The sequence below is a fragment of the Cricetulus griseus genome, chromosome 2, assembly GCF_003668045.3.
Source record: "Cricetulus griseus strain 17A/GY chromosome 2, alternate assembly CriGri-PICRH-1.0, whole genome shotgun sequence".
In the NCBI taxonomy this organism is placed as follows: domain Eukaryota; kingdom Metazoa; phylum Chordata; class Mammalia; order Rodentia; family Cricetidae; genus Cricetulus; species Cricetulus griseus.
The window spans coordinates 398,704,917-398,718,998 of NC_048595.1; the positions used below are offsets into that span (position 1 = coordinate 398,704,917).

The 14,082-nt window shown below is 47.1% G+C and overlaps 2 protein-coding genes across 2 annotated transcripts; both read left to right on the forward strand.

The window, feature by feature from the left end:
- The first annotated feature begins 1,310 nt into the window (after positions 1 to 1,310).
- On the forward strand, positions 1,311 to 6,520 carry Pfdn5 (prefoldin subunit 5). Its single transcript, XM_027396693.2, has 6 exons — positions 1,311 to 1,470; positions 1,671 to 1,773; positions 2,071 to 2,102; positions 3,452 to 3,526; positions 3,607 to 3,712; positions 6,312 to 6,520. Exons 1-6 carry the CDS (start codon positions 1,399 to 1,401, stop codon positions 6,386 to 6,388), a joined length of 465 nt encoding a protein of 154 aa, XP_027252494.1. The 5' UTR covers positions 1,311 to 1,398; the 3' UTR covers positions 6,389 to 6,520.
- Positions 6,521 to 6,744: 224 nt separating this feature from the next.
- Myg1 (MYG1 exonuclease) lies at positions 6,745 to 13,270 on the forward strand. The gene is made up of 7 exons (XM_027396692.2): positions 6,745 to 6,998; positions 7,100 to 7,212; positions 9,267 to 9,426; positions 12,291 to 12,443; positions 12,545 to 12,667; positions 12,773 to 12,954; positions 13,051 to 13,270. Exons 1-7 carry the CDS (start codon positions 6,783 to 6,785, stop codon positions 13,247 to 13,249), a joined length of 1,146 nt encoding a protein of 381 aa, XP_027252493.1. The 5' UTR covers positions 6,745 to 6,782; the 3' UTR covers positions 13,250 to 13,270.
- Positions 13,271 to 14,082: the final 812 nt, after the last annotated feature.

The window sequence follows — 14,082 nt, forward strand, 5'->3', positions numbered from 1 at the left end:
CATCTACAGATCTGATAGCTCCTTCCCTCAACTCCTGCTGTGCAGATATAAGCAGGTGGAAGGAGCTTTGGGAAGAAAGCCAAAAGACAAAGTTGGGTGATAAAAATTTCTTTATGGTTTATTAAAATGCAAAATCCTGTGCACAAATATTAAAAAACAAAAAAGGGAGCCTGAGCTGAGACACAAGCCACCTCTACCCCCCACTGTTGCTGGCTTCCTCAGTCACATCCCCAATGAAAACCCCACCTCCTGAACAACAACAAAATGCCTCTCAGTTGGCTGGTAGACCAGTGACAGAATTCCCACAGTTGAGTGTGGCTGGGCCTTGGGTGATAGAGCAGGACAGAAGGTCATCAAAATGCCCCAGTGAAAGGCAAGCACAGGCAAGGAGAGTGTAGAGGGTGTGTTTAATGTCTCCATTGTCCTTGCCTCTGCTCAGTGATTTTAGAAACCACTGTTCTTCTCACTAGGGCTACTACACTTAGTCCAGATTCTATGAGCTTTTGCTACTCACAGACAGCTTCTGTCTCCCTACCTAAATTGTTTTGAGGAAGCATATATATTGTTTTTTCAAGACAGGACTTCCCTTGTGTAACAGTCCTGGCTGTCCTGGAACTCACAGAGATCCGACGGTCTCTGCCTCCCTAGTGCTGGGATTAAAGGAGTGGCCACCACCACCACCAGGCGGGGGAAGCATATATCTTACATTTATAAATCACTCATATTTAACACACGTAGCATAATTATGCTGGCACTAGACAGATGCTCAGCAGTTAAGGACACTGGATTGTTCTTCCAGACGACCTAGGTTCAGTTCCCAGTATTCAGATGGAGGCTACCAACTAAGTGTAACTCCAGCTCCAAGCAATCCAGCGTCCTTAACACTACACACACACACACACACACACACACACACACACACACACACACGCAGACAAAACAGACACACAAACTTAAGCTATATTTGTTGGTCGGTAGTTGGTGGCTCGTTAGCGTCCTTTCCACTTCGTTTGTCCTTTAAAGCACCGTTTCCACAAGCACCTTAGTGGTTCTGTCACAACACAGGCTCCCTCCTGGCCTGTCACCAGAGTTGTCCTATCAACGTGCAGCAGCGTAAACAGCTTTACAATCTTGCGGTTGCGTCCTAAGGACTTTCAAGAGTTTCCAGTTCCTTGAAGGCTAAAGCCCTGTTTTTTGCTGCTGAGTCGTGCTGGCTCTAGTATACTCAGCGTCTCCGTTATCCTCTATAAATCAAGCTGGAGATCCTTCAGAGACCCAGGGTCATAGAGACGAGCAGCGCAGAGCGTATCCCCGGGCGGCACCACAGAAATATCGCGGAGGCTGGCTAGAGCGGCGCACGCCGAGCCGGCTTCCTCTTCGGTAGTCCTCCTACCCAACATGGCGCAGTCGATTAACATCACGGAGCTGAATTTGCCACAACTGGAAATGCTCAAGAACCAGCTGGACCAGGTGAGGCCCAGTCCCTTCACCTTCCTCGCGTACCACGTCCTCCGGCCGCGCGAAGTCGTTCGCCCCGCGCCTTCCCGTTGGGGAGGCTTCCTTTCCCAGGGAAACCCCTATCCGGTCCCAGGTCCCGCCCCCTCTGGCCGAGCCCAGCTGCCCTCTCGGGTCCCCGGGCTGACTGACCCCTTTTATCTCCGTTTCTGTAGGAAGTGGAGTTTCTGTCCACGTCTATTGCTCAGCTCAAGGTGGTGCAGACCAAGTACGTGGAAGCCAAGGACTGTCTGAACGTGCTGAACAAGAGCAACGAGGGTATGGGTGAGGCGGGTGAGGGCACCTGGGGAACCGTCGCTAGCCCGCGTCTCTGCCGTGTCCTCCCGCTCTGGTTTTCCGTAGAGAAAACTGCCCGTTACGTAGTGTGTATAGCCACACAAGGCCCTGCATGCTGCCTACGGGAAAGCTAAAATGCACAAGACATCCCTCAGCTCCCGTCACCTCTGTTGCTGTTCTTTTCACTGTCTGGATGCCCCGTAGGAGCTCCCTCCCCCTAACGTCTTCACGTGGGAGCGGCCAGCCTTCCCCAGCTGTTTGTCTTCATTACTTTCACAGGAAAAGAATTACTGGTTCCGCTGACGAGTTCTGTATCCTTTCCACAGGAAATGCTACCTTACCTTCTTTCTCCGTCATTCCCCCAAACCGGGAGAATTTTGATAACAGTCAGCCAAAGATTTTAAGAACAATCATAGCCGGCATGGTGATAGGGAACCCATGGTGATCCCAGCACTTGGGAGGCAGAGGCAAGTGGATCTCTGTGAGTTCGAGACCAGCCTGCTCCACAGAACGAGTTCTAGGACAACGAGGGCTACACAGAGAAATCCTGGCTTGGAAACCAAAAAAAAGAGTCATACACATTTCATAATTCTCTTGTCTTAACCTAGGACCAGTAGCTATCCAATACTTTCTTTCCATCAGAGTTCAATGAAGAATTGAAGTGTAATGTTTCTCTTTGCTGTGTGGGATGTTCATCTAATATGGAGATAAAACTGGCAGTTGGTTAAAGCAATAGGGAAATAGTAAGATAGTGAAATTGGGAACTTGGCTCTGTTAGTTTCATCTTAATTGTGGCTCATTCCAAAACTACTTTTAATAAGAAACCTAGATTGTTTTTCCATTTGTTGAAAATAATCCGTGAAACCGCAGGCTAAGAGAGAAACCTAATTTGTGAAGATTGCTTAAGTTAAATAATAGTGATAGTGTGGTGCTGGAGAAATGGCTCAGTGGTTAAGAGCACTGGCTGCTCTTCCAGAGGACCAGGTCCAATTCCCAGCACCCACACTCCAGTTTCCAGGATCTGACACTTTGACACCAATGCACTAAAACAAATTTAAGTAAATTATTTAGTGGGTAAAAATGTGCAGAAACACATACAACCTCAGTTTAATCCAATAACCACATGGTGGAAGGAGAAAACCAACTCCCAACCTCCACACATGTTCCATGGCATACGCACTTGTGAAAACATGTATACAAAAGCCAGTAAATGTAATCTAAAAGTTAATGATGATCTGAGGCTGGAGAGGGGGCTTAGTGCTTAAGAGCACTTCTTGCTCTTGCAGAGAACCTAGTTTGGTGTAGATAACTCCAATTCCGGGGATCCAGCAACCTTTCCCAACTTATGCAGGCACCAGGCATGCACACGATGCACATATATACAATCTAAAAAAAAAGTTGTAAGAATTTGTAGTAATCCATCAGGATTTATGGCTGGGGTGGATGAGGCTAGCTATCTACTTTCACTGTTCTAGAACCTTGGGAAAGCACAGTTGCCATCTAATCTCTCTTTGTGGAAAGCTAATGGAGAAATCCTGGTGGGATCGGGACAAGTCGGTGTTCCAGCTTCTGTTGTCTTCACAAGGAACCAACTCTGTTGCTTGGGGTTATGGCTCTGGCTGACAAAACTGTGTGTTTTCCCTTAATCCTTGCTTCTCAGATGTATGTCCCTGGGAAGTTACATGATGTGGAACATGTGCTCATTGATGTGGGCACTGGGTACTATGTGGAGAAGGTGAGTTGGTAAGAAGCTTACGGATGTCCTCTGAGAGGTGGGGTCTTCTTTTATTCCCTTACTGACCTCCCATCTTGCAGACAGCTGAGGATGCCAAGGACTTCTTCAAAAGGAAGATAGACTTCCTTACCAAGCAGATGGAGAAGATCCAGCCAGCCGTTCAGGAGAAGCACGCCATGAAACAAGGTCAGTTCTGTAAAACTCTGTCTATGATTGTCTGTCTGTCTGTCATGTCTCTGGGAGGTGGAGGGGAAGCACATGAGTGCCATGGTACATGTGTGGAGGTTGGGGGGAAATTTTCAGGAATTGGTTTTCTCCTTTCCTCCTGGGTTCTAGATATTAAACTCTTGTCATCTGGCTTTGTGGCAAGTGATTCCAGCTGTTAAGCCATCTCCCCTGGGAACTCCTGGCCTCCTTGAAAAAGAACATTTATTGCATAAGGCATGAGTGAATGCATGCATCTGTAATCCCCAAGACTGAGGAGGTTAAAGCGGGAGGATTGCGTAGCAGCAGCCAGGTTTTGTGGTACACACTTTAATTCCTCCATTTCAAGGCCGGTGTGGACTTCATGAGACTCTTGTTCCCACCTCCCAAAAAGACTTAATTGGTTTAGGCTTGGGGGAGAGACATACAGTAGTGAGAGTGCCTAGCATGCTGGTTGGCTGTGGCATACACCTTTGATCCCAGCACTTGGGAGGCAGAGGCAGGCAGATCTCAGTGAGTTCGAGGCCAGCCTGGTCTACAAGAGCTAGTTCCAGGACAGCCAGGACTGTTACACAGAGAAGCCCTATCTCAGAAAAACAAAAAAACAAAAAAACAGAGTGCCTTGCATGTACATGTCATGGGTTAAATCCTTGGCACCACAAAAAAAAAAAAAAAAAAAAAAAATTTACATGTTTGCATATATGTGTAAATATAAGTAAAATGTATGTGTATATATGTGTGTGTGCCCACATACATAATCCATGTACAATACTATCCATTTAAATGAGAAATCCAGCTGTATGTTGTGGGGCACACCTGTAATTTTAGTACTCAAAAGGCTAAGGCAAGAGTTTTCCAGGTTAGAGGCCAGGCTAAGGTACATACCAAGATCCTGTCTCAGAAAACACAGGGGCTGGTGAAATGGCTTGGTGGTTAAGAGCACTTAATGTGCTTGTAGAAGACACAGGTTCAGATCCAAGCACCCATGTGGCAGCTCACAACCACCTACAACTCCAGTACCGGGAGATACGACTTCTGAGTCTCCTATATGAACATGGTGCACATACATCTGCTCAGGTGCACATGAGCGTGAGTGTGCCCACACACATACACTGTATTAACATTTGAAAACAACAAGCATGCCAGGCATTGGTGGCGTATGCCTTTAATCCCAGCACTCAGGAGGCAGAGGCAGGCGGATCTCTATGAGTTCGAGGCCAGCCTGGTCTCCAGAGAGAGTGCCAGGAGAGGCTCCAAAACTACACAGAGAAACCCTGTCTCGAAAAACCAAAAAAAAAAAAAAGCAAGCAAAGCCTGGGGATATGGCTTAGTGGGTTTGGTGCATAAGGACTCAGCACCAACACAAAAGCTGAGCATGATCCAAGAACTTGTAACCCAAGTAGGTTTGTCTCTGGTAGGACAGAGACAAATAGATCCTGGCAGTTCACTGACTGGTCAACCTAGTTGAATGGGTAAGTTTCAGGTTCAGTGAAATACCCCATCTCAGGGGGACTAGACAGAATGATACAGCAAGAGAAGATACCATGCTTTCCTTTGGTCTCCACACATATGCTTAGTGGTGGACACACATAAACATATACACTCAAAAAAGAACATGGATAATAACATAAAACTTGGAGGTATTAGGGCTGGAGAGATGGCTCAGAGATTAAGAGCACTGGCTGCTCTTCCTGAGGTCCTGAGTTCAATTCCCAGCAATCACATGGTTGCTCATAACCATCTATGATGAGATCTGGTACCCTCTTCTGCAGGCATACATGCAGACATAACACTGTCTACATGATTAAATAAATCTTAAAAATAAACAAAGCTGGACAGTGGCCCACGCCTTTAATCCCAATACTCGGGAGGCAGAGGCAGGCATATCTCTGTGAGTTCCAGACCACCCTGGTCTACAAGAGCTAGTTCCAGGACAGTCTCCAGGGCCACAGAGAAGTCCTGTCTTGACCCCCCCCCCCTCAAAAACAAAAACAAAACAAAAAAAACCTTGGAGGTATCTTCTCCAAGTTAAAACCATGTCTCTGCTAGATGTAGTGGTTCACTTCCTTTAATCCCAACACTTGAGAGGCAAAGGCAGGCAGATCTCTGAGTTAGAGACCAGCCAGCACTATGTAAAGACACATTGTCTCAACAACAGAAAAGATGTTTCTGTTTCTCTTTGGTGTCCTGATGTGTTATCCTGGGGGTTGAGTGATTAAGAAGAAATCTGATAATGGGTTGGGATAAAATGTCTATAAACACAGTAGAAATCTGCTAAGAAAACACTAGCAGTTACCACATTGGCGGCTGTACATAGCAGTCCTCCAGGAAGTTTAAAAAGAAAGTGCAGGTCCAGTTCACACCAACTAAATCAGTCTGGAAAACGGGTATAGGAAGAGCTGCTTTTGATGTTAAAGCCATCGAAGTGTTGGTGGCTTTTTGTTTTTGTTTTGAAACAGTCTCATTGGACATACATTCCAGCGGTTATTGTACTGACTGACACAGTGTAGACTGTGTGTGTGTTCCTCACCTGGGTTCTCCCGTATAGTCCCTTAGGATGACTCTCCTCCTTCTCTCTTAGCTGTCATGGAAACGATGAGCCAGAAGATCCAGCAGCTCACAGCCCTGGGGGCGACTCAGGCGACTGCCAAGGCATGAGGATATGTTGCAGAAAAGAAGCAGAGAGGAACCCTGTTTCAAGGGGCCTAGGACTTTGTGGGGAGTGGCCTATTGGTGTCTGGGAAGAGAGGGTCTTGTGTTTAATGTTAATAAATGCGCCAGGTGGGCAAATGGTGGTCTTTTCTTGCGTTAAACAAGGGACTGGTGGTGAACTGGGAGTGTCCAGAGGTGTACTTTCGCCTAGAACACGAAAATGGGTCAGCCACGCTGCCTTTCGAGGTTCCACTTGGGGCTTTGAGGAGCTGGAAGAAAGCGTGCACTTTTTTTTTTTTTTTTTTTTTTTTTGTCGTTGCCGTGGGGATAGCTTGCAGGCGGAAGTGAAATGCACTAGACACTTCCTCTTCCGGGTCAACCTTCCAGGGGAGGGAACCCTATGGGTTGTTTCCTGCGTGATATCCTAACAGTGTTGCTGCCGCTGCGGTCACTTCTCCAAACCCAGCGTCGCATGCTCGGTTCAGAGTCCGTTTCGCCCCCTAAAAGGCCTCGCAGCAACCTCATGGCACCGCCGCGAATCGGGACGCACAACGGCACCTTCCACTGCGATGAGGCTCTGGCCTGCGCGTTGCTCCGCCTCCTGCCAGAGTACAAGGTATGGACGGCCAGGAAAACTAACCTGAGCACCACACCTCTGGAAACCCACCCTTCATCCTCTGACTCCTGCCTGACAGCCCCTCCTTTCTGTGTCTGCAGGATGCAGAGATTGTGCGGACTCGGGACCCCGAAAAACTGGCTTCTTGTGACATCGTGGTGGATGTGGGTGGCGAGTACAACCCTCTGAGACACCGTTACGATCATCACCAGAGGTGAGTTCATAAACACCTCTTCTCTGACTGCCTTGATTTATCTTTCGTTTGTGCTGCAATTCTGCCTTTTACTGCCCAAGTCCACCACTGCCTCGTGGTTGAAACCAAACTCCTTAATCGCTCTGGGACTGAAACCTTGCTGCAGGCAACTGAATCCTTCTAATTCAAGGATAGTCCACTACGGTGGTCTTGTGCATTTTTATTTTAATGTGTGTGTGTGTGTTTCGCCTGGATTCATGTGCATTGGTGCCCGCAGAAGTCAGAAGGCGTCGGGCTGCCCTGGAGTTAAAGGAGGGTTGTGAGCCACCATGTGGATGTAGGTATTGAATCTGCCTCTGGGGCTGCAAGAGCAACCAGCTCTTTTATCATCCCCAGCCCGGTGATGGTTAGTTTTAATTTTCAACTTGACACAACCTGGATTTCAGAATCACCTAGGAAGTGGTTCCGTGAGGGATTATCCACTTGAGGCTGGCTGGTGGGCACCTATGTGGGATGCCTTGATTACCTTGATTGATGTGGGGCGGGGCACTGATTCCTGGACTGCGGGAGTTAGAAGTAAGCCAAGCAATAGAAGCATGCATAGGCTTGTTAGTTTTCTCTGCTTTTGCCTATGGGTGAGATGTGATTCTTAAACTCCTGCCCCTTCCCTGCTGTGGTGAACTGTGGGCTGATGCTGCCCTATGTTGGTCTCTGCCGTGTTTTATCATGGCAACAGAAGAGAGCTGTTACCCACAGCACCATTGCCACCCTTCGCCCTCATCTCAAACTTGAGTGTCCCCACTTCCCACCTCCAAAATTTCATGACTCCTCCTTCCAGTTCAGGAAATTTTGTCCCCTTCTGTTGTGTTTGTTTGTAGTTTATCCAGATAGGGTTTCTCTGTGTACAGCCCTGGCTGCCCTGGAACTTTTCTGTAGACCAGGCTGACCTCGAACTAGAACTCACAGAGATCTGCCTTCCTCTATCACCCGAGTACTAGGATCAAAGGTGTGTGCCACTGTGCCTGGCTTGTTTAATCTATTTATTATGAGTACAGTGTTCTGTCTGCATGTCAGAAGAGAGCACCAGATCTCATTATAGATTATTTTGAGTCACCATGTGGTTGCTGGGAATTGAACTCAGGACCTCTGGTAGAGCAGCCAGTGCTCTTAATCTTTGAGCCATCTCTCTAGTCCCTGGCTTGTTTTGTTTTTTTGTTTGTTTGTTTAAGTAAAAAGCATCTGTATGGAATGTGAATAGGCTTTTCTTGTTCTTTAAAGTATAACACCTACTTACCTAACATCTGTATCCTATTAAGTAATCTAGAGATGATCTAAAAAATATGGGAGAAGTAAGGAAGGTGGTGCACACCTGTAACCCCAGCATTTAGGAAGTAATGGCAGGAGGGTCAAGAGTTAAAGGTTATCATCTGTGAGTAAGTTTCAGCCTAGCCTGGATCACACAAGACCTGTTCCCATCCAGAAAAAAAATTATAGCTAGTCATGGTGGCACTCACTTTTAATCCCAGTACTCGGGGAGCCGAGGCAGGCAGATCTCCTGAGTTGAGGCCAGCCTGGTCTACAGAGTTCCAGAACAGCCAGGGATACACAGAGAAACCCTGACTCCAAAACAAAAAAAATATACATATATACACACAGGAGGATGTGTGTAGTTTATAGGCAAACACTGCCCTATTTTACATAAAGGACTTGAGCATCTGGAGGTCAGGTCCTCATGGTCCTGTGAACTACAGTTGCTCTGTTGTTTTGTCCACCTCCCACTGATGAACTTGAAAGGACAGGATCTTAGTTTTTCTCCTTAATATGCAAAGCACAAAGCCTGGCATTCAGTAAGTGATGAGTTCCAACCATTGTCAAGTGAATGCAGGAATAGAAGCTTTGAACCAAGGCCTATGTTGGCACTGGAGGAAAAGCAAACATCATTTGAGTGGGTTTTCTTCTTGTTCGTACAGCATGCCCCATCCTACCGATTCACAGGTCTCCACATGTAAACTTGTATGCACACACTAGACTCCTGAACCAACTCCTTCACTGTAGCCCTTCCCTGTGCTCCTCAGGACTTTTACAGAAACTATGAGTTCCCTGTGCCCTGGGAAGCCATGGCAGACCAAGTTGAGCAGTGCGGGACTTGTCTATCTGCATTTTGGGCATAAGCTACTGGCCCAGTTGCTGGGCACTAGTGAAGAGGACAGCATTGTGGATACCCTCTATGACAAGGTAGGGACCTGAAGACAAAGAAGGCCTATATATACATTCCCACCAGGTTGGCTAGGAATGGCACTGATGCAACACTGGACTAGGCCTTTATTGGACTGTAGGGGACTGTCTTAGTCACTGTTCCATTATTGCAAAGAGACACCATGACCACTGCAACTCTTATAAAAGAAGTCATATAATTGGGGCTTGCTTATGATTTCAAGGGTATAGTCCATATCATCATGGTAGAGAGCATATTGGCCTTCAGGCAGACATAGTGCTAAAGAGGTAGCATCCAGTTCTATATCCAGATTGGCAGGCAGGAGAAGTGACACTGGGCATGGCTTGGTCATTCCCAGTGACACACTTTGTTCAAGGCCACACCTAATCCTTCTCAAGTAGTGCCACTCCTAATGACTAAGCATTCAAATGTATTAGCCTGTGGAGGCCATTCTTACTCAAACCATCACAGGTTCCCAACAGTTATCTCCCCATCAGGTATGCTCTTTGTTCCTTCCCAACCTACATCCTGGAGTGGGGAGTGAGGGTTGGACATTAATACATAAGAAAGGGGTCTTAATACTTTATTATTTTCAGATAGGTTCTGCCTATGTTGCTCAGGCTGGCCTTGAACTTGTGACTAAGTAGTATGCTTGCTTAAGGTCTGAGACTGTGAGTATGCACACCACAGCATTCAGGGGAAGAGCTTTGAAAGTAGCATTTTCCAGTCTTTCATGCCATACATCCAAAAACAATTATTCCAGGTGTGGTGGTATACATTTCACCCAGCACTTGAGAGGCTTAGACAGGAGGATCTTGAGTTCCAGGCCAACCTGGATCCTGACTCATAAAAGCAGACCAAACAAACAAAAGAATTATTCAGTATTTCTCAGTAAACAGATAAGGCATTGGGCTAAGAGAGGCTGGCTCCCTGGCTGTTGAGCATCTCCATGCTTCACTGGTGGCACAGGAGATGGCAAGCTTGGGCAGAAAGGAACAGATTACAGAAGCATCTGCAGGTTCAGGCTACTGTTCTTCAGGCCAAACAGTACCAAGTACAACACTTAACCCTATTCCTGTGACATTCAGTCAAGCCTCAGATTCATCCAGTCCCCAGCACCTCAGACTGCATCAACCCTGAAGTCCAGCCCACAGCTTTGCAGGTGGACTGTTGGGTTCAGACCTCAAGCTCAGTTCTCCAGCATCTTCCCCCATTTTATGTGCCAAGGGGGAAGAGGTGAGTAGGATAAGAGCTTTGGGAGTGCTGGGCGGTGGTGGCGCATGCCTTTAATCTCAGCACTCGGGAGGCAGAGGCGGGCAGATCTCTGTGAGTTCTAGACCAACCTGGTCTACAAGAACTAGTTTCAGTTTCAGGGTAGCCTCCAAAGCCACAGAGAAACTCTGTCTGGAAAACCAAAAAAAAAAAAAAAAAAAACTTTGGGGGTGCCAAGGCTTTAGACAAATGGGGTGACTTACTTCCTCTGCTGATGGGTTTTCTAAGTAGCTGATTATGCTAGTTTTAAGTGAGTATCACCTGGTACAACAAGAGATGCTGTGCAGGGAGGAGTTAACATTTTCGATTCTCAGTGCTCTTTCGACACATCACACATGTGACTGGTATGAAGTGCATTTTGTAGGGGAGTATCTCCTGCTGCTGCCCTAGAATTTAGGCATTATTCTGTTTCTTCAGACTCAAGTGTTGCAGCTGCTGAAAACATGGTATAGTATGGCTTCATCTCAAAGCCCATGTCTTAGGTCGTCCCCCCCCCCCCAATAGCTCTTTATGTCCATCAAACACTTTCCCACTTAACTGCCTCATTAATTTGCTATGCAGCCTAGTTAGCACATATACTCTTCCCTCCCTTGGCCCAGGAATCCATTTCCACAATCTTACGTAGGGAACTAAAATCCTTGTTCAAACGGCACAGCCAAGCTGCAGGTTAAGAGCACAGGATCCTCTTCCAGAGGACAGGATTCGGTTTCCAACATCCAGATGGCACTTTAGTCTGTGGCTCCAGTTTCAGGGGATCTGATGCCCTCTTCTGGCCTCCACTAGCATTAGGCATACACATTGTGCACAGGCAAGCAAAACACCCATACACATGAAAAAGATTTTCTATCTTTTTTTTTTTTCCCCCGAGACAGGGTTTCTCTGTGGTTTTGGAGGCTGCCCTGGAACTAGCTCTTGTAGAGATCTGCATGCCTCTGCCTCGAGAGTGCTGGGATTAAAGGAGTGTACCACCACCACCTGGCCATAAAAAAGTTTAAATTTTTTTTTTTTCCTCCAGATGGGATCTCACTATGGTTGTCCTGGAACTCAATGTAGACCAGCTTGGTCTTGAACTCATATCTGCCAGCCTCTGCCTGAGTGCTAGGATTAAACATGTGTGCCACAATGCCCAGCTTAAAAAATTTTTTTCAGTGAGGCCTGGAGCGATGGCACAAGCCCCTGAGAGCACTTTCAGAGGTCCTGAGTTCAATTCCCAGCAACCACATGGTGGCTCACACCCATCTATAATAGGATTTCACACCCTCTTCAGGAATGCAGGTATATATACAGAACAGCAGTCACACACACACATACACACACACACACACACACACACACACACACACACACACACACACACACACAAATTAATGGGAAGAGAAAAAAAAAAAGCAGCCCCCGGGTACACAGGCTACTCTGGCCTTGGCCACAGGTGTGTTAGAAGTCAGGTGATCTGAATTCCAGTCCTAACACTAAGCTGTTTCCTTCCCTCCTTCCCATCTGGTCAATGGTGAAACACTCAGGACTGTTGTGAGGAAGTATGTATTTACATTCTGTGAAACCTATGCCATCTTTACAATGATGAGTATCAAGTACATCTCCCCTGCTGCTTTAGATGTACGAGAACTTTGTGGAAGAGGTAGATGCCGTGGACAATGGGATTTCTCAGTGGGAAGAAGGGGAGCCTCGATATGCACTGACCACTACACTGAGTGCCCGGGTTTCTCGACTTAATCCCACCTGGAACCAACCCAACCAAGATACTGAGGTAAGGAGAGCCTGAGTACAAAGGAAGAACAGATGCCTTCCAAGTCCTGTGAAGTAGAATTTGGGTCAGTGCACATGTTTTATGGTTTCCACTGTTCCCAGGCAGGGTTCAGGCGTGCGATGGACTTGGTGCAAGAAGAGTTTTTACAGAGACTAAATTTCTACCAGCACAGCTGGCTGCCAGCCCGCGCCTTGGTAGAAGAGGCTCTGGCCCAGCGATTCCAGGTATACCTGGGAGGTGTCCTGAGAGCCAGGGATGCTTCTGAGCCATCTGGTCTACTGGGTCTCCTGCTTCTACCCAAACCTAGCCACACACTACTTCCCTTTCAGGTGGACTCAAGTGGAAAGATAGTGGAACTTGCAAAAGGTGGGTGTCCTTGGAAGGAGCATCTTTACCACCTAGAATCTGAGCTGTCCCCCCCAGTGGCCATCACCTTTGTTATCTACACTGACCAGGCTGGACAGTGGCGAGTCCAATGTGTACCCAAGGAGCCTCACTCATTCCAAAGTCGGTGAGTCCCCACAAAACTACTCTACCTTCCTTCAGGTCTGTTTCAGCACTGTTGGGAGTCTGCCACCCTTATGCCTCTGTTTGTTCTTAAATATAGGCTGCCCCTGCCAGAGCCATGGCGGGGACTTCGGGATGAGGCCCTGGACCAAGTCAGTGGGATACCTGGCTGCATCTTTGTCCATGCCAGTGGCTTCATTGGTGGGCACCGCACTCGAGAAGGTGCCCTGAACATGGCCCGTGCCACTCTTGCCCAGCACCCAGCACCCACACCCCTTGCAAATGCTGTAGTCAAATAAAACTTCATCTCTGACAACGGGCTCTTATCCACCAAACCTATTAATTTTCTCAGACTTGGTAAGTCAATATCCCCTGTACAGGACCTATGGTAGGTGTTTTCCCACTGCTTTTCAAAACATTTGAAAACTAACATAGTGGGCTGGAGAGGCAGCTCAGCAGTTACAAGCATTGTTGCTCTTGGAGAGGAATCAGATTCAATTTCCTGCACTGACGTTAACTGTCTATAACTCCAGTTGAGAGGGTCTAACACCCCCTCCTTCTGACTCTGTGGGCACTAGCTACACATGTGATACACATATGTACCACAAAACATTAAATTCTAAAAAAATAAAGGGCTGGAGAGATGGCTCAGTTGTTAGGAGCACAGTCTGCTCTTCCAGAGGTCCTGAGTTCAATTCCCAGCAACCACTTGGCTCACAACATATTATTATTTTTTGGTTTTTCAAGACAGGGTTTCTCTGTGGCTTTGGAGGCTGTCCTGGAACTAGCTCTTGTAGACCAGGCTGGTCTCGAACTCAGAGATCCGCCTGCCTGGCGAGCACCAACAACGCCCCGCCTAATTTTTTTTTTTTTTTTTTTTTTTTTTTTTTTTTTTAAGATTTATTATGTGTACAGTGTGTACAGTGTTCTGCCTGCGTGTATGCCTACTTGCCAGAAGAGGGCACCAGATCTCATTCAAGGTGTTTGTGAGCCACCATGTGGTTGCTGGGAATTGAACTCAGTACCTCTGGAAAAACAGGCAGTGCTGTTAACAGCTGAGCCATCTCTCCAGCCTCTCCTACATAACAGATCTTAAAAAAAAAAAAAATTCTGAGGACTAAATAAGTTGATC

What these genes read in the sequence shown, in the direction of transcription:
- Pfdn5 (XM_027396693.2), top strand. Translation starts at nt 1,399, where the DNA reads ATGGCGCAGTCGATTAACATCACGGAGCTGAATTTGCCACAACTGGAA. An exon ending in TCAAGAACCAGCTGGACCAG is followed by an intron (nt 1,471 to 1,670) that starts GTGAGGCCCAGT and finishes CCGTTTCTGTAG; the next exon opens with GAAGTGGAGTTTCTGTCCAC. An exon ending in GAAGCACGCCATGAAACAAG is followed by an intron (nt 3,713 to 6,311) that starts GTCAGTTCTGTA and finishes CTTCTCTCTTAG; the next exon opens with CTGTCATGGAAACGATGAGC.
- Myg1 (XM_027396692.2), top strand. Translation starts at nt 6,783, where the DNA reads ATGGGTTGTTTCCTGCGTGATATCCTAACAGTGTTGCTGCCGCTGCGG. An exon ending in CGTTACGATCATCACCAGAG is followed by an intron (nt 7,213 to 9,266) that starts GTGAGTTCATAA and finishes TGTGCTCCTCAG; the next exon opens with GACTTTTACAGAAACTATGA. An exon ending in CTCTGGCCCAGCGATTCCAG is followed by an intron (nt 12,668 to 12,772) that starts GTATACCTGGGA and finishes CTTCCCTTTCAG; the next exon opens with GTGGACTCAAGTGGAAAGAT.